The sequence below is a fragment of the Mobula birostris genome, chromosome 24, assembly GCF_030028105.1.
Source record: "Mobula birostris isolate sMobBir1 chromosome 24, sMobBir1.hap1, whole genome shotgun sequence".
Taxonomy (NCBI): Eukaryota; Metazoa; Chordata; class Chondrichthyes; order Myliobatiformes; family Myliobatidae; genus Mobula; species Mobula birostris.
The window spans coordinates 59,998,342-60,018,445 of record NC_092393.1 but is presented as its reverse complement, the minus strand read 5'-3'; the positions used below and the strand labels follow the sequence as shown (position 1 = coordinate 60,018,445).

Below are 20,104 nucleotides of genomic sequence, written 5' to 3'. Positions count from 1 at the left end.
TCTCTGAGTAAAAAACCTTCCTCTAATATCCCCCTTGAACTTCCCATCCCTGACCTTAAAGCCATGTCCTCTTGTATTGAGCAGTGGTGCCCTGGGGAAGAGGCGCTGGCTATCCACTCTATCTATTCCTCTTAATATCTTGTTATGCTGAAGTTGTATAAGACATTGGTGAGGCCTAATTTGGAGTATTGTGCGCAGTTTTGGTCACCTACCTACTGGAAAGATGTAAACGAAGTTGAAAGAGTACAGAGAAAATTTACAAAGATGTTGCTGGAACTGGAGGACCTGAGTTATAAAGTTCAAATAGGTTAGGACTTTATTCCTTAGAACATAGAAGACCGAGGGGAGATTTGATAGAGGTATACAAAATTATGAGGGGTATAGACAGGGTAAATGTAATCAGGCTTTTTCCACTGAGGTTGGGTGGAACTGCTACGAGAGGTCATGGGTTAAGGATGAAGGGTGAAAAGTTTAAGGGAAACATGAGGGGAAACTTCCTCGCCCAGAGGGTTATGAGAGTGTGGAACGAGCTGCCAGCGCAAGTGGGGCGTGAGAGCTTGATTTCATTGTTTAAGAGAAGTTTGGATAGGTACGTGGCTGATATGAGTATGGAGGGCTATGGTCCCAGTCCAGGTCCTGACAAAGGGTTCCGGCCCGAAACGTCGACCGATCTTTTCCGCGGATGCTGCCCAACCTGCTGAGTTCCTCCAGCGTGTTCTGAGTGTTGCTTTAACCCCAGCATCTGCAAATTATTTTGTGTCCAGGTTGATGGGAGTAGGCAGTTAAATTGGCTCAGCATGGACGACTTCTTCTTCATGTGCCTTGCACGTTACACGCTTGGGCGATCATGGCTCTCCACATCGAATGATCCCTCACAGTGTCAATGGTAGTTCACACTTAGCTCTGTTAGTTCTTTCACAGTGTCCATATATTTTCTTCTTTGCCTTCCTCTTCCGCGTTTCCCAGGCATATGGCCTTGTAATGTAAGGCATTCTAATTCTCCCTTCCTGATGACATGGCCCAGGAATTTAAGTTTCCTCTCATTTAATGTTCTAATTAAAGATCTTTTTGTATGGCACGTTGGAGTACTGTCTTATTAGTTACCCTATCTCTATATGATATTTTCAGCGTTCTTCTAAGACACCACATTTCTGTTGCTCCTAAGTTTCTTTGGAGTTCTGGTGTTACAGTCCATGTTTCGGAAGCATACAGCAAGATTGACCAGATGTAACATTTTAGTAGCCTAAGCCTTATTGTTATAGAAATGTGTCTGTTGGTAAAAATGGGTTTCATTTTTTGGAAGTTGGTTTTGGCGACGGCAGTTCTTCTTTTTATTTTTACTTTATGTAGGGAGTTTCTTCTTTTATGTTACTGCGTATGTTAATTAAAATGGCTTCTTTGCTATATTAAATGCTGAGGAAGTTCTCTCGCTAGCCGTTTGCTTGGGTTATATTATTGATATCCGAGCGAATGAACCAATGGGTGTTCATGTTATTCTTTCTCGGGGTGATATGCTGTTTCATATGGCTGGGAAAGGGGGGTTTTGGTGGGGAGTTGGAGGAGAGACCGGGAGGACGATGGACGTGCTGGGAGTGCTCCGGTCGATCACTTTGGGTGGTCCTGAGCTGTGAGTCAAAGGTGTCCAGAGTGGATTGCAGGGGGAAGGAAGACGGTCCCAAGCTCCAACTGTGTGCACGAAGAAATTGATAAGTCTGGCGCCTTTTTCATTCCCTTTTGTATTGTACCTCTATTAACCTCATGTCCTAGTAAGATTTATAAAGTGTAATTTGTAAAATGTACATTGTGTGCTGGCTGATGGTAGATGTCTGAGGCCGTATCAGGTGGCATTGCACAGCAACCGCCGTAACCAGGAGACAAGGTTGGGCGGCAGACGGGGTTTCCCTAGATAAATATGAGCCAATATAGCTGAGCGTTACATTTACTTCTGGCATCTTGTGATATAAAGCTACCAAGGTAACTAAAGCTGGTCTTTTGTTCAATCTCTTGGTTACCAGTGTACAGCATGGACTAGCTGGGGCAAAAAAGCCTGTTTGTGTGCCGTGCTTTCCTATGACTTTATGTAAGTCAGGGACCCAGGAATATCAAAATGTCACAACACCCCCCCACACACACACACACACACCTCTTTTCTTTGACAGGAAGATAAATTCAATGAGAATTTCACTGAGGTTAGGTGAGACTAGAACCAGAGTTAACGGTGAAATATTTATGAGGAACCTGATGCGAACTTCTTCATGCAGAGGGTGGTGCGAGTGTTTCAATAGGTACATGGGTGAAAGAAGTTTGGAAGGCTATGGTCTAGGTGCAGGTTGAGTGGACTATGCAGCTAAATGGTTCAGTGCAAACTAGATGGGCCAAAGGGCCTCTTTCTGTGCTATACTGTTCTAACACTCTAAAGAGAGCTAGGAACTCTCAAAGTAGTCACCACACTGACATTACTAATAGGATAAGCGTTCTCCATTTTGCAGGAGCCTGGTCGAAGAACGTATCAAAAGTGCTGAAGTCAAAGTCAAGTTTATTGTCATCTCCACAAGTCCATGTGTGCACAGGTGCAATGAAAAACTTACTTGCAGTAGCGTCACAGGTACCAAGCATCAGATAAGTAGCATTGGCAAGGAAAAGCATAAATTAAACAAATTATACACATTTTTATGCAGAATAAAAAAAACATCCATTTTAGTGCAAAGTGTTGCTAAACTTTAGTGATTAGGGTTTTGTTAGTCAGTTCAAGAACTGAATAGAGAAGAGAAGAAGTTCAAAGTAAATTTATTATCAAAGTATATGCATGTTACAAAAAAAACATTTGAAGTGCCTCTCAGTTTTAGGCTCTGTAAAATTTTCCTGCTCAGATCAATGGTTGGTGTGCGCAGCTGTGAAAGAAGTTTGGGGGAACGTTGAATTGTATCCCCATAAAAAGCATGTCAGTTCTTGCAGACTAAACATTTTGACTGTCATTTTTATTACATTTTGCAGGTTGTATACATGGCACGTCATCCAAAGGACGCTCTGGTGTCATCTTTCCACTATCACAATATTGCTGCCTTCTTGGACAATCCAGGCAGATTCGATGAGTTCATTGATAAGTTCTTGGAAGGAAAAGGTAATTTCCTGCATATGTTAAATTTGTTCAAAGTAAATTTATTTTCAAAGTACATATATGTCACATATATAATAACCCTGAGATTCAATCTCTTGTGGGCATACTCAGTAAATCCAAGAACCATAATAGAATCAGTTAAAGACTACACCCAGCAGGACAGACAACCAACGTGCAAAAGACAACAAACTGTAAATACAAAAGAATGAAAAAATAAGCAATAAATATTATAGGATATGAGAAGAAGAGTGCTTCAAAGTGAGTCCATAGGTTGTGGGTCAAGTGAAGTTAAGTGAAGTTATCCCCTTTGGTTCAAGAGCCTGATGGTTGAGGGGTAGTAACTGTTCCTGAACCTGGGTGGTGTGGGACCTGAGGCTCCTGTACCTCCTTCCCAATGGCAGCAGCGAGAAGAAAGCATGTCCTGGGTGGTGGGGGTCCCTGATGATGGATGCTGCTTTCCTGTGACAGCACTCTGTGTAGATGTGCTCAATGGTGGGGAGGGCTGTACCTGCCACGGACTGGGCCGTCTCCACTACTTTTTGTCGGATTTTCTGTTCAAGGGCATTGCTGTTTCCATACCAGGCCATTCAACTTAGACTCAGAAGAATGGTACAAATTCTCAATTTTTCTTTCAGCTGGTTTCTTTTCCTTCAATTCTGGTTTAATTTGAAAGACAAGCAGTGCACAGAACAGTTGTGTAGAATGGCGCTGTGGTAATTCAGAGTAACGTACAGTACAGTCACAGAGTGTTACAGTATGGATACAGGCCTTTCGGCCCAACTCATCCATGCCAACCACCTGAGCTAGTCCCTTTTGCCCTTGCTGGACCCTGTCCTGCCCGTGGATCTGTACAAGTACTGTTTAAATGTTCCTGCCTCAACCACGTCCTCAGGGAGCTCATTCCACATACTGACCACCATCTGGGTACAAATTTGCCCTTTGGGTTCCTATTAGATCTCTTTCTTCCCACCCTGAACTTGTGTCCGTTAGTTCTTGATTCTAGTGAGACCCCCTAGTTTCCCTGGCTGCGTAAGTCTCGGGAAATCAACCTCTGGCCCCGCCAGACTCGTGAGATTAAGGTGCTGTCCCACCTCAACCCCAGTTTGTGCAGGTGCTGGGTAACTTGCTACCCGGTTACAAACTGGTGCCATGAAATGACAGGCAGTACACCACATACGATTAAAGGAATTATATTTATAAATCTTAACTAAAGAATAACAAAAAGAAGACGGCCCATTCTAATTAAACAGTCAAATGTGAACAAGTTGGAGCTCATCTTGAACTTCTCTGTCACTCGCGTGCTGGGCCCTCGGTCAACGTGAAAGCTCACACCACCTTCCGAATGTCGCTCGCAGTCCACCTCGAACAAACGGGTCTCCCACCGGATTGCATGCTACGACCGGTTCTCCCCAGCGTCTTCTCTCTTCATCTCCTCCCGAACAAAAGCCCCGAGCCCAACCTTACTGTCCCTCACCAAGAAAACCTCCCGCCAATTGGACGGCACACATTCCGCATCATCCCCTATCTTCAACAGTAACGCAAACAAGCTGCTCTCACAGAACTGCCAAAATGAAATACATACAGCATAGCAGTGAAATTACGAAGCTGGGCATTACACTAGTTTCAGTAGGAGTTTCCTGTTTCCTGATCATTACTAAACGTGCTTCCTTACTGTCCGTCACTCTGCTGGTGTTTAGGGCACCGGTGAAGGTGCTTCATTTGTCCGTTCTTGGCCGCTCAGATATCGAAGGATTCTTCGATGCTGTTTCAGGTGTGCGTACCCTGGAGAAGTTAAATCTTCTCCTTGGGAGTTCGGTGACACCCCCTCTCAGTGCACCCTCATCGACATTTTAATATGACGAATGGATTGTGCATTGATCTGAAATATTCCCGCTTTCTGTCAATGATGCTGGTTCACATCCAGTTCGCTTGGCTGTGATCCTTCTCTCGATTTCTAATCTAGTTTGCATTGTGAATTAGAGAAAGCTGATATACGTGCTTACTTGCTGCCCGTTACACTGCTGGTGTTGAGGGCAGCAGTGAACTTCCTCCATCTCTGGCGGTGTTCATAGTGCCAGTAGTTTCCTCTTAGTTTTCGCTACTGTCAGTCATGCAAGTCCCGGGTGGAGACTCAGGAACACTGTCACACTCAGATGTAGAAGAATCCTTTATTGCTGTTTCCGTAACAATTTTGTTTTACCAATCAGTGTTGTTCGCCCTGAGCAGAACCCCCGAACCTGGAGGACCGGTGGACCACTCTTGGTTGGTCCTCTACCCTTTGACCAGTTTGGCATGCGTGACCCTACTGAGAGCCAAAGCATAAGGTCCCGACTCCAGCCAACATCGCTCCCTGGGTCACTGAGGCACACCAGCGTCCAAACCATGACAAGGTGGTGGTCCTCTTGGAGGGATAATTACTAAAGTCTTCCTTTACACGTGGCTGAAAGACTATCTTCACGTGGGATAAGTCGTCAGGCAATGCATTTGTATCTCATACAGCTGAGTTGTCATCCATTTATTTACTCTCTAGTTGAGGGTCTCCGACCTTTCTTATGCCATGGACCAAGGGGTCTGTGTACCCTGGCTGGGAAACCCTGCTCGAGGGATGTGGTCTCAATTTTACACTCTTTGTATTGTGCTTTGACAGAAGTAAAATTTCTTTTATGTGTTGATGAGGAGAGTTTTTTTTTTAAATTTAGACCATGAGACACTGGAGCAGAATTCGGCCATTCAGCCCATTGTGTCTGTACCACCAGTCCATCATGGCTGATTTATTATCCACCTCAACCCCATTCTGATCTGAAGGGACGTCCCTCTATTCTGAAACTGTAGCCTCTGGACCAAGACTCCCCCACTACAGGAAATACCCTCTCCACATCCTTTCTATATTCAGTGAAGTCCCCCTTGGTTCTTCTGAAATCCAGCGAGCCGAGGCCCAGAGGTATCAAACATTCCACATTCAGTACATTAATCCTTTCATTCATGCCATCATTCTCGTGAACCTCTTCTGGACCCTGTCCAGTTCCAGCACATCCTTTCTTAGGTAAGGAGCCCAAAATAGCACATGATACTCCAAGTGCGGTCTGACCAATGCCTTACAGAGCTTCTGCATTCCATCCTTGCTGGGACCAGCACCATCACACTCAAAAACAGTTATTTGCCCAAGCAGTAACTCAGATTTACACTTCCACCTCCTAACTCACCCGTCCAAACCCCCAACCACCACTACTTTATTGTTTCCGGTCAGTCACCTTATGTATAGACACTCCTGTGCCTAGCGTCACTTTATGGACATACAATCAATCCACGTATATAAGCTATCTTATGTATTTATATTTACTGTATTGTGTTCTTTACCTTTACAGTGCCATAGTAACAATTATTTTGTTTGTATTTATTTTGTACACTTTTTTACTGGAAATGATATTAGACAACCCTGAATATTCTAGCATCGCATCATTATTCATGAAGTAATGTTTGGTGCTCCTGGTGTGGCCTCCTATGTATCAGTGAGACCAAACATAGATTGGGAGACCACTTCACCGAGCATCTCCACTCCGTCCGCCAGAACAAGCAGGATCTCCCAGTGGCCACCCGCTTTCACTCCACTTCCCATTCCCATTCCCATATGTCTATCCGTGGCCTCCTCCACTGTCGTGATGAGGCCACACTCAGGCTGGAGGAACAACACCTTATATTCCGTTCGGGCAGCCTCCAACCTGATGGCATGAACATCGATTTCTCAAACTTCTGGTTATGCCCCCCCCCCGCCCCTTCACCATTTCCCATCCCGTTTTCCCTCTCCCACCTTATCTCCTTGCCCACCCATCACCTCCCTCTGGTGCTCCTCCCCCCCTTTTCTTTCTTCCATGGCCTTCTGTCTCTTTCACCAATCATCTTCCCTGCTCTTTATTCCATCCCTCCCCCTTCAGGTTTCACCTATCACCTGGTGTTTCTCTCTCTCCTGCACCCACCTCTTAAATCCACCCCTCAGCTTTTTCTTCTCCACTCCTGCTGAAGAGTCTCGGCCCGAAATGTCAACTGTACACTTTTCCATAGATGCTGCCTGGCCTGCTGAGTTCCTCCAGTGTTTTGCGTGTGTTGCTGTGGTCTCCAGCGTCAGCAGATCTTCTCTTGTTTGTAAAGTAATGTTTGCTTTGCTTCCTGTAGTAATGTATGGTTCCTGGTTTGACCACATTAAAAGCTGGTGGCCAGTAAGAGATCAGGAGTACTTCTTGTTTCTGACCTACGAAGAGATGAAGCAGGTAAATATATCCTGTTTTTTCCGAGCAGGAAGAAGGGACTATCCAAACATTCATTTTCATTTAGTGAAGGTGCCTTCTTCACCTCGTGTCCACGTGAGCCCCACAAAACAGTGTGCAGCATAAGTGAGACCAAGCGATCAAGTTGAAGTCCAGGTTTATTGTCATTTGACTGCACATATGTCCTCTGGACCACAGTGCGCCCACAATACAAATACTACACTCAGCACATAAAACACAAGTAAGTTACTAAGATACTATTGAGAGTGCATGTAGTGTGCAGCACGGGTAAGCAGTAAGCAGCTCGCTGTTCTAGTGACGAGACCTCGGTGGTGCCAGTCTGAGGGGAGAAGCCATTACCCAGTCAGGCGCATGTAATCCTGGAGCTCCTGTACCTCCGTCCCGAAGTTAGTGTCATTATCGTTCGAGTTAGAGGGCCACACAGCACGAAAATGCTTCAGGACCGTAAACTGCATAGATTGAGGGGAAGGTCAGACTCTTTCTCTCAGGGTGGAAGCAGCTAATATAAGGGGGCATAATTTGAGGAGATTGGATGAGAGTAAAGGGAATGTCAGAGGCAAGTTATTTTTTACGCAGAGAGTGATGAGTGTGTGGAACACCCTGCCAGGGGTGGTGGTAGAGGCAGATACATTAGGGACATTTAAGAAACTCTTGTGCCCATGGATGGTAGAAAAATGGAGGGTTATGTTGGAGATTGATCCTAGGGTAGGTTAAAAGGTTCGTACAACACGTGCGCTGAAGGGTTTGTGACAATTCTAATGAAAACAGCCCCTTTGATCTGCCTTGCCCATGCCAACTGTGTTGCCCGGTGAGCTAGTCCCATCCCCTGCATTCGGCCCACGGCCCTTCAGAACTCTCCTGTGTCCAGTCAGATCCAGTGAGATGGCTGCACCCTCTACGGGGGGCAACCAAGGTGGTTATTGTCTCTTGTGAATGCCTTTTCTATGATCGCAAGACCCTGTTCGACATTAAGAACTTCGAGTATTGCAGGTCTATCGAGTCAGCAAGTTGCTCATTGGCGGAGAGGCTGGACTTGGTGTAGACCGTGTTGCTGTCTGCTACAGAGAGGTGTTGGGGTCAGGGGAGGGGGGTTGGTGGGGAAGGCAATGTGCAGTCTAACAGCGACTGATTGTCTGAGTTGTCTTTTTTGTAATGGAGGACCCTGTCGGACATTGGTAATGTGGAATGCTGCAAGTCTGATTTGTCAGTGAAACAGGTGACAGGGGAGCTGTGTGGTCTACATTGTAGGAAGGACTAGGCCTCATGCCAAGTTGCCCCTTGTTTGTATACACCTGAGAGAGAGGCACCGGAGGCAGTGTGGCATCAGCGCTGCCCTCTAGTGTCCGCTCGGTGAAAGACAAGCTGGATTGTGTTTGACTGCAAACTGCTGCGGGCTTGTTCTTGGCGACAGCATTCATGGACTCGGCCTTTTTCTTTGTGCGACTGTATGTTTACCGCTATTTTACGCAGTATGTGTCTCATGCTGTTGGTACGGTATTTTGTACCTTGGCCCCAGAGTAACGCTGTCTTGTTTGTATTCATGTACAGCTGAATGACAATTAAACTTGGACGAGTACTTGTGAAACTTGCAGCAAGGAAGGGGTTAAAGTGATGTGCTAACAGAAGAGGGAGCAAACACTTTGTACAGCCAGCTCTTCTCCATCCCTTCCCCCAGCTCGTTATACTGTGTTGCTGCAGATTTCCATCAGCTCTTGTCCCTCCTTGTCAGTCAAGCATTCTATTTCCAAACGTTATTGGGCGACACAGTGTAGTGGTTAGCACGTCTCTTCACAGAATCAGTAATCACCAACTGGGGTTCAATTCCTGTAAGGAGCCACTGTCTGTAAGGAGTTTGTACGTTCTCCCCGTGATAGTGTGGGTTTCCTCCGGGTGCTCCAGTTTCCTCCCACAGTCCGAAGGGGTTAGGGTTAGTGAGTTGTGGGTAGGCAATGTTGATGCTGGAACACTTACGGGCTACCGCCAGCACAATCTTCGCTGACTTACTTGAATTTTTGAATCTTCGATTTGATTTTGATGCAAATGACACATTTCACATAAACAATGACAAATGAAGCTAATCGTTAATCTTATTTAGCAGAATGTCTAATTATTGTATGAAATGTTTGCATTGACAGCTAATGCATGATGTGACCATAAGACGGGCAGAACTGGGCCAATCGGCCCATCGAGTCTGCTGCCCCATTCCATCATGGCCGCTTTATTATCCCTCTCAACCCCATTCTCCTGCCTTCTCCCAATAACCTTTGACTTGCTTACTAATCAAGAACCTATCAACCCCTGCTTTGAATATACCCAATGAGGTGTCATATTATTCAAAGGTGGGGTGAACTCTTTCAGGACGCATGGAATACTGTGACAAAACTTGGGGAATTTCTGGGGAAGCAGCTGAGCAGCGATACGATTGACAAGATTGTAAGCCAAACCAAGTTCAACAAGATGAAGCAGAACAACATGTCGAACTACAGCTTTGTACCCTTGGACATCCTCAATCAAGAGAAAAGCAACTTCTTAAGAAAAGGTAAGATTCAGACTCATTCTATTTCATCACTTGTACAACGAAATAATGCCAGCTTACTTGCTGCCCGTTAACCTGCTGGCGTTTAGGGCAGCAATGAAGGTCGTCCATCTCTGGTGGTACTCAAGTCTTCCTTTGTCATGTAGAATATAGAACAGTACAGCACAGTACAGGCCCTTCGGTCTACAATGTTGTGCTGACCCTCAAACCCTGCCTCCCATATAAGCCCCCACCTTAAATTGCTCCATATACCTGTCTAGTAGTCTCTTAAACTTCACTAGTGTATCTGCCTCCACCACTGACTCAGGCAGTGCATTCCACGCACCAACCACCCTGATGTCAGTAGCTCCCTCTCGGTTTTCACTGCTGTCAGTCGGGCAAGTCCCGGGTGGAGACTCAGGAATATCGTCGCACTCGGATGTAGAAGGATTCTTCATTGCTATTTCCGTAAATTTTGTTTGACCAGTCAGGGTTGTTAGGCCCTAGCTTAACCCCCAAACCTGGAGGACCAGTGGCCACTCTTACTCCGGCCTCTACCCTTTGACCTGTTTGGCATGGGTGACCCTATCAAGAGCCAACGCACAAGGCCCTGACTACAGCCAGTACAGCTCTGCCGATCACTGTAGCATGCCAGCCTCTGAACCCCACACTAGGCTGTGGCCCTCTTGGAGGAAATTAATACTAGAGCATCTAAGGAAAGGCGTGTTGGCACTGGAGAGGGTGCAGAGGAGGTTCAGGAGAATGATCCTGGGAATGAAGGGGTTAACACATGAGGAGCGTTTGATGGCTCTGGGCCCACACTTGCTGGAGTTTAGTTAGCTGGAAGTTTATTGTCATTGCTGAGAATGAAGAGATTACAGTGCTGCTCCATTCAGCTCAGAACCGCATACCAGCAGCTCAATTACTAAAAACATTTCAAATGACATCGGAGATATTCATAGGTTACAACTCTAAAATGGAGCCTTGTTCTGTTGTACGACAGCCCGGACGTTAAAGCCATTTTTCAGTCTGGACGTCCATGCAGAGATGTGTCTGTATCTCCTGCCAGGTCTGCCAGGGGGTAGGAGATTAAACAGGTGAACACTGGTGTGGGATGAGTCATGATTTAGACATGGTGAGTTGTAGGTTGTATCCATATCTGGTAGTTGTGTCGCAGTGATGTTCTATGCATTGCTGATCATTTGTTGAAATACTTTATGATTATGATTATTAGGACACGTAGTCCCCTTTCATTGTCATTTAGTAATGCATGCATTAAGAAATGATACACTATTCCCTCCGGTGTGATATCACAAAACACAGGACAAACCAAGACTGAAAAAACTGACAAAACCACATAATTATAACATATCGTTACAAACAGTGTAACAATACCATAACTTGATGAAGAAAGTCCGTGAGGACAGTAAAGTTCAAGGTTTCTCAAATGTCCCACATCTCACGCAGACGGGAGAAGGAAGAAAAACTCTCCCTGCCATGCTGACCACAATCCGACTCTGAGTCATCCGAAAACTTCAAGCTCTGATCGGCTCTCCGACACCGAGTACCGAGCGCCATCTCTATCCAAACGATTCTGCCTCCTTCTTGGTCGCCAAAAGCAGGCAAGGCCGGGGATTTTGAGGCCTTCCCTCTGAAAGATTCATGACCACACAGTAACGACAGCAGCGGACCGGTGTTTCAGAAATTTCTCCAGATGTTCCTCTGTGCTTTCACGTCCATTCTCCATCAAATCAGAATTGTCCACGGCCCCCATTTAACAGATACGACATCATTTTTCACCGGAGGGCTGTGCACACGCAGGCGCGCCGCCATCTTCTCCTCCCACCGAGGTTGATCTTGTTGCAGGTGGTGTACCATGCTGTCATACAGTAGGTCAGTAAGCTCCCAATTACATATCGATAAAGGTTTACAGCAACCTTGGGGCAGATTTGCTCTATAGGCACTGCTGGGCCTTCCCTCCTACCAGAGGGTGTTGGTCCAAGCGAGCTCCTCTATGACATTCACCCCAAGCACCTAAAGCTGGGACCCTTTTCACTGCTTCACCATGTATGAGTAGTGGAGCTTGTCCATACCTTCTTGATTTCCAGAAATCGATAATCATTTCTTTGCTTTTTTGATGTTGAGTGAAAGGTTATGGTTATTACACTATTCATGGTCCCTGCACCTCCTCTCTGTCTGCTGTTTCGTTGTTGTTTGTAATTAGTCCAGCCGCTGTGGTGTCGTCTGCAGTCTTGGTGATGGAGTTGGTGGCAAAGGCAGAGCCACAGTCATGGGTGAATAGAGAGGGTTCAGTGCCCATCCCTGCCGTGGGTTCAGTGCCCATCCCAGCAGAGGGGTTGAGTGCCCATCCCTGCCGTGGGTTCAGTGCCCATCCCAGCAGAGGGGTTCAGTGCCCATCCCTGCAGTGGGTTCAGTGCCCATCCCTGCAGTGGATTCAGTGCCCATCCCTGCCGTGGGTTCAGTGCCCATCCCAGCAGAGGGGTTCAGTGCCCATCCCTGCAGTGGGTTCAGTGCCCATCCCTGCAGTGGATTCAGTGCCCATCCCTGCCGTGGGTTCAGTGCCCATCCCAGCAGAGGGGTTCAGTGCCCATCCCTGCAGTGGGTTCAGTGCCCATCCCTGCAGTGGATTCAGTGCCCATCCCTGCCGTGGGTTCAGTGCCCATCCCAGCAGAGGGGTTCAGTGCCCATCCCTGCAGTGGGTTCAGTGCCCATCCCAGCAGAGGGGTTCAGTGCCCATCCCTGCAGTGGGTTCAGTGCCCATCCCTGCAGTGGATTCAGTGCCCATCCCTGCTGTGGGTTCAGTGCCCATCCCTGCCGTGGGTTCAGTGCCCATCCCAGCAGTGGGTTCAGTGCCCATCCCTGCCGTGGGTTCAGTGCCCATCCCTGCAGTGAGTTCAGTGCCCATCCCAGCAGAGGGGTTCAGTGCCCATCCCTGCCGTGGGTTCAGTGCCCATCCCAGCAGAGGGGTTCAGTGCCCATCCCTGCAGTGGGTTCAGTGCCCATCCCTGCAGTGGGTTCAGTGCCCATCCCAGCAGTGGGTTCAGTGCCCATCCCTGCCGTTGGTTCAGTGCCCATCCCTGCCGTGGGTTCAGTGCCCATCCCTGCCCTGGAATCAGTGCCCATCCCTGCAGTGGGTTCAGTGCCCATCCCTGCAGTGCCCCAGTGTTCCGGGTCAGGGAGGTTAATGTGTTCTAGTTTAGTCTGACTGTCTGGGTGCGATTGGTGAGGAAGTCCAGAACCCAGTTGCAAATTGATGTGTTTAGTTCCAGATCGCCTCGGGATCAATAAAGTATGACTGTGACTGTGACTATTGTGCAGTTTAATGGTCAGCTTATTGGGGAGCATGGTGTCGTAGGCAGAAAGCATAGAGGAATGAAGGGGGATCCCATCAAAACCTGTCGAATATTGAAACGTCTGGATGTGGAGAGATGTTTCCCATAGCGGGGGAGTCTGGGACACAAGGATACAAGGGTATATCTTTAGAACAGAGGTGAGGAGGAATTTCTTTAGCCAGTGAGGAGTGAATGTATGGAATTCATTGCCGCAGATGGCTCTGGAGGTCAAGTCATTGAGTGTATTTAAAGTGGAGGTTGATAGCTTCTTGATTAATCAGGGCGTCAAAGGTTACGGGGACAAGGAAGGAGAATAGGTTTCAGAGGGATAATAACTAAGCCATGGTGGAAAGGTGAAGCAGACTTGATGGGCCAGAAGGCCTAATTCTGCTCCTGCGTCTTAGCGAAAAGTATCAAACCCCCCCCTATGTGCGGATGAAAAATAAATAGTTATGCTGAGAAGAAAAGTGAGTTCCCCCATCCTAGCTTCCTCTGACTGTAGTGTAGTGGTTAGCACAACGCTTTACAGTGCCAGTGACCCAGGTTCAATTCCCACCACTGCCCGTAAGGAGTTTGTATGTTCTCCTCGTGACCGCGTGGGTTTCCTCTGGGTGCTCTGGTTTCCTCCCACGTTCCAAAATCCTGCCGGTTGGTGGATTAATTGGTCATTGTAAATTGTCCCATGATTAGACTAGAGTTAAATCGGGGGATTTCTGGACAGCACAGCTCAAAGTGCCGGAAAGGCCTATTCCATGCTCTACCTCAATAAGTTAAAAAAATTAAATTAAAAACCATTTTCACTCTCTAGTTATTCTTTGTTCTCACAGGATTGGAATCTCACAAAGTAAGATACGTGAGTGTGGCTTTTCATCTACACTAAAAAAATGGCAATTATTGTTTTAAAAAAAAATTAACAACCAACACAACCTAAGGGTGTGCTGGGGGGCAGCCCACAAGTGCCACCACGTACTCTGGTACCAACATCGCATGCCCACAATGCTTAGCAGAACAACACCGAACACAACACACAACAAAACAACAACAGCACAACCAGCCCTCTATCTCCCTCCCTTCCACCCACCAGCACACGTACACAGTCCATCAACAGCAGGACAGGCCTTCAACTTCCTGGTGGAATCACAGATCTGCAGGCATCAGGCCTTTGACCTCCTAGTGGACACACAGACTCAGGGTTCTAACCATTGGTTCTTGGCTAAAGTGGAAAGGATTCTTTCCCTGGCTCCCTTGGGTCTGGATCCCGTCACAGGGCTCCCTTCTTCCACCACCCCATCCCCGCATTTTCCCCTTCCTGCAACTTACAAACAAGTCCTGAAGAAGGATCTCGGCCAGAAAGGTCGACTGTTTATTCATTTCCATAGAGGCTGCCCAACCTGCTGAGTTCTTCCAGCATTTTGTGTGTGTTGCTCAGGATTTCCAGCATCTGCAGTATCTCTTGTGTTTGTATATATTTAATTTCTTTGACTTATTTTGTTGTGTATTTTAATTCTGTTGGACAAGGACAATTTGGTTGCTCAGGAAGAAGAAAAAATCTGCAAACACTGGAAATCCAAGCAACACACACAAAATGCTGGAGGAAAAGAGGACTGTACTCTTTGCCTGGTTGCTGAGTTCCTCCACCATTTTGTGTGCGCGATTTGGTTGCTCGGTTGCCTTTTCTTTGCAGCCACTCTAAATTTCAAGTTCAAATTCAAGTTTAATTATCATTCAACGACACATGGATGCAGCCAAATGGAACAGCATTCCTCTGGGGCCAAGCTGCAAAACCCAGCACCAAAAGCAGACAGCGCACTGCAAGTAGCACATATGGTTACGACTTCGGAAAAATATGCAGTCACAGAGAAAAAAAATGTAATATAGCCCAAGTCTTTGAGCGGCATGACTGTAGATGGTCCAGGTCCAGCTTGTTCTTCCCCTGAGCAAATGCAGGAGAGCAGCACAGAGCAAATGCAGGAGAGCAGCACGGAGCAAAAGGAGCAAATGCAGGAGGGCAGCACGGAGCAAAAGGAGCAAATGCAGGAGGGCAGCCGGGAGCAAATGTAGGACGGCAGCATGGAGCAAATGGAGCAAATGCAGGAGGGCAGCACGGAGCAAATGGAGCAAATGCAGGAGAGCAGCACGGAGCAAATGGTGGGCAACATAGAGCAAACACAAGAGGGCAGCACCGAGCCAACACGAGTCAGCACTGACAGGAGGGGCCAGCCTCCAACCCAGTAAGATTCCAGCTTGTCACTATGGATCACCTTAGAATAGCAGTTAATGTAACGCTTTACAGAGCCAGCTGTAACATCAGGATTCAATTGTTGCAGCTACTTGTAAGGGGCTTGTACATTGACCCTGTAAAGGCTGATTTATACTTGTGCATACTAGCTTACGCTGTAGCCTACGCAAGTGGGCTACACCGTTGTGAGCATTTATACTTGTGCGTTGGTGTGTCTGTGTCGCTCTGCAATTCACCGCCAAAACGCTAGTTGGCGGTGGGGTCTCTGTGCCACTGTGTTGAGTTTCTTCGTGTTGAAACTCAAACTTCAAACAATGGCAACTGAAACTGAAGGAGGGTGAATTTTCTGTATGTACAGTGTAGTATCACTTAACAGAATCGAGAATTTTGAGCCAAAATCGATTTGTCAAAAAAATCGGCACGTCACGCATGCACACACATCTGCCCGCGCAAGGCTTCATGGTCATGGTAGTCTTTCTCGGGGTAAACAAGTTTAAAGCGAGCGTCTTTTATCGTAAAAGCGAAAATCCTCTTTCGGTTAACGAAAACAGGTAATAATGTAGGTCTTTCATGAAAGCAAAATGTGTCCTCCATAATTTCGGAGGTCTGTAAAGCTTTATGGAAAGCATTGCAGCCAGAGTTCCTTCCCTGTCCTTCAGTCGCCCAATGGGAAGCTATTGCAGCCTAGGAGGAAATGCGATGCTACCAAGTGGACCAATCACAGTTGTTTCGGCCTGCGTTGCCGTGACGCGTAGTTACATTTTGGGAGAGGTGCACGTTAGGCTATGGCGTAGGGTTTGCATAGAGTACAGTGTAGGGTTCGCGGCGACGCCGTACCTATGGCATACACTTGATGCACAAGTATAAATCAGCCTTAACCGTGTGGGTTTCCTCCCACATTCCAAAGACTTACTGTACGGGTTAGGGTTAGTGAGTTGTGGGCGTGCTAGGTTGGCACCAGAAACACAACAACACTTGCGGGCAGCCCCCAGCACACCCTCTCTGATCTGATTTGCTGCGAATGATATATTTACTTAGATGTTTTGATGTACACGTGACAGATAATGTTAATGTTTTCGGTAATCTTCTCACGAGCAGATCTTTTATAATTTGCTGTGGTTTTACTTGAACCAAACGGACGGCACTAGTCACAAAATTTTTGATAAAGAAATTTGGGGGAAGAAAGCAAAATCTTAGACTTCACTCAGCCACTATGCTGTTGCAGATGGTTTTCCCACAAAGTCGTGAACCTGTGGAATTCTCTGCCCAGGGAAGCAGTAGTGGCTACCTTATTAAATATATTTTAAACACTGTATCCGGTGTTCCCACTGTGGCCTGCTCCACATTGGTGAAACCCGATGTAAACTGGGGGCCTGAAGGGCATCTGCAGAATCTCTAATATTTAAGACATACAGTCGATAGATAGATTCCTGGATAACAGGGAATTAAGGGTTCTGGGGAAAGGTCGGGTGGGTGGAGCTGAGTCCACGGCGAGATCAGCCACGATCTTTTTGAATGGCAGAGTAGGTTCATAGCCCAGATGGCATACTTTTGCTCCTAGTTCTTGTTATTATGAGTTTGAAGTTTCTGGGCTCATCTTCCACTCCACTCTTACAGAGTGTTAAATGGACACTAATGTAAAGTGGTGGGGTGGAGATACGTCTCTACAACAGGAGGTGTAAGGTGCTCCTTCCCTCCACGAGCCTGCAGGTCACCCTTGGGCAAGGTGTAGCACCTGCTTAGCGCCGTCCCCCACCCTGCCGATCAGGGTCACGTGAAGCCACAGGAGCAGGTGGTGGACGGTCATACGAGCAGCTGGTGCCCATCACAAGTCCTGGTTATATGACCACTGACGCCAGGCAGACAATCTCTGAAGAGTATTGATAAAGACTGGGGTCACCCGTCTTGTAAAGACACTGCCCAGGAGAAGGCAATGGCAAACCACTTCTGTAGAAAAATTTGCCAGGAACAGCCGTGATCACGGGGCCATGACTGACACAGCACAGAATAATGACGAATACAAAGCCTTCCAGGTATAACATTAAAATGTGCCCTCTCAAACCATCAGTAAAAGATCACAAGGTAGCATTTTGTGTAAGAAGACAGCAATATATTTCCCTATAATTCTGTAGGTAATATTTGACTATCATTACACTGTAATTTGTGGGAATGTTCTGTGCACCTGATCTGAATGTTTTCTACATTAGACAGTTACGTCACTAATTAAACACAATCCTGATGTAGGGTCTTGGCCCAAAGTGTCAACTCTTTATTCCTCTCCAGAAATGCTGTGTGACCTGCATTTTGTGTGTCTTGCTTCATTGATTGAATTTTGGGCGTGAAAGGTCACAACGTCTTTCAGTATTCCATTAGTTTTTTTTAAAGTGGTGAATTGGTTTACTGTTGTCACACATATTGGTTTACCGTTGTCCAGTGGAAGAACTTGTCTTGCATACCGATCACACAGATTAATTCGTTACAACAGAATGCAGAATAAACTGTTACAGTTACAGAGGGAGTGCCCAGCGGGCAGACAATAAGGTGCAAGATCATAATGAGGTACGCTCTGAGGACAAGACTTCATTCTGTCTTACTGGGAATCCATTCAGTAGTCTGTTAACGGTTGGGTGGAAACTGTCCTTGAGCCTGGTGGTTCTTTAGTAAATGAAACCGCTCTTGTTACAGGTATTGTTGGAGATTGGAAGAACCATTTTACCCAAGCCCAGTCTGAATATTTTAATTCCGTGTTTGCCGAAAGAATGAAAGGATTGAATTTTCCATATTACAAGGACTGAAGGGACAAGAATCGATATCCTGAATTAACTGCAGACTTCGTAAAATATTTACTTAGCTTTCTCACTGCCACTAAATCTTATTCACTTTGCAAAGAATTGTAATGTGTCAATCATGCTTCCCATTCTTTCTGTACTGATGGGATGTCTCCCAAATGATTCTCTGTACAACAGACGTGCTATTGAAACTTTTGCCTACATTTCAAGTCAAGTTTATTGTCATTTAGCTATATACATGTATACCATCAAACGAGACAATGGTTCTCCGAACCAGGTGTAAAGCACAATAGTACACATAACACACAATAACTTTTGAAAGTAAGGATGAAATCTACAGATGGATTGCACACAACTGAAGTGCAGAAATTAAATATTGTACAGTACAGAACAGATTTAATAAGGTGAAATAGTAGTATGATAAATATCTACTGGTCAAAAATGTATTTGTAATTTCAGCTTTTAAATTTTAAATCAATGTTATTCATGACATTTACAGTTTTATCAAAAAATATAATCTCTATGGCTTAAAACAAATATATGTCTTATATTGCAGGCAGATAACAATACGCTTTTCAATTAAAAGACATTCAAAATGAATGTGCTTCACCTCAAATTCTCAACATCACAGTTGTCAGTGTTCTGGTACTTTAGTATCAAGGTGGACGGTTGGCCAAGTCGCCTACTTTTCATTCTGGAATCCGGGTTTTTATTTCAATCCAAACCAATGGAACAAAATCTGTACCATGGAGACCATCTGGAATGGAGCACACCGTCTCCCAGAGATACTTTATAATTTTATTTTAGAGATCGAGCCCAGAACCAGCCCTTCCAGACCCGTGAGCCACACCATCCAGCAGCTCACTGTTTAACCCTAAACGTTCATTCGTTATGTGCCACGATGTATGATGTGGGCGATCCTGGTCTCATGGCCATGATTGTTCTTGGCAAATGTTTCTACGGAAGTGGTTTGCCATTGCCTTCTGGGCAGTGTCTTTACAAGATGGGTGATCCCAACCATTGTCAATACTCTTCAGAGATTGTCTGCCTGGTGTCAGTGGTCGCATAACAGGACTTGTGATGTGCACCGGCCGCTCATAGGACCATCCACCACCTGTTCCCATGGCTTCACATGGCCCTGATCGGGGGGGGGGGGGGGCAAAGCAGGTGCTACACCTTGCCCAAGGGTGACCTGCAGGCTAGCGGAGGGAACAACTGTAGAGATATTCTGTATCTCCAACCCACCACACATTCTGTAATCACAGGACAACTTACAATGACCTACAAAGCGGTACGTCTTTGCACTGTGGGAAACCCACGGGAAAGTGTCATGGTGAATGTTTGACTGTGAACCACTATGAGTCTGCAGGGGAGACAAAACAAGGAGGGCAAGACTGGTATGGACGAGGGGCCCGCCCAGCCAGTGACCGTTCCTGAGCTCCTGGAGAGGGGCAAGACGGTAGATGAAAGGCAGGGTCTGAGACCCACAGGAGGGTCCTCTGAATAGTCAAACTATTGATTGGACTCACCATGTCTAGCAGTAGTTTTTCAAAACTTCGGTGACTCCGTTCAAAAGACCATTAGACATATGAGCAGAATTAGGCCATTTGGCCCATCAAATCTACTTCACCATTCCATCATGGCTGATTTTTTATTCCTCTAATCCCATTCTTCTACCTTCTTCCTGAAACTTTTGATGTTCTTACTAATTAAGAGTCTATCAGCCTCCACTTAAAATATACCCAATGACTTGACCTGCACATCCGTCTGTGGCAAAGAATTCCACAGATTCACCAGCTTCTGGCTA

At 46.3% G+C, this 20,104-nt stretch overlaps 1 protein-coding gene across 1 annotated transcript in view; it reads left to right on the top strand.

The window, feature by feature from the left end:
• LOC140187279 (sulfotransferase 2B1-like) overlaps positions 1–18,897 on the top strand; it is a 36,131-nt gene extending 17,234 nt beyond the window's left edge. The window contains exons 3-6 of the mRNA XM_072242421.1: positions 2,995–3,121; positions 7,289–7,383; positions 9,760–9,940; positions 18,194–18,897. Coding sequence (XP_072098522.1) covers positions 2,995–3,121; positions 7,289–7,383; positions 9,760–9,940; positions 18,194–18,303 — 513 coding nt within the window. The 3' untranslated portion in view covers positions 18,304–18,897. The remainder of the gene's footprint in view (positions 1–2,994; positions 3,122–7,288; positions 7,384–9,759; positions 9,941–18,193) is intronic.
• Positions 18,898–20,104: the final 1,207 nt, after the last annotated feature.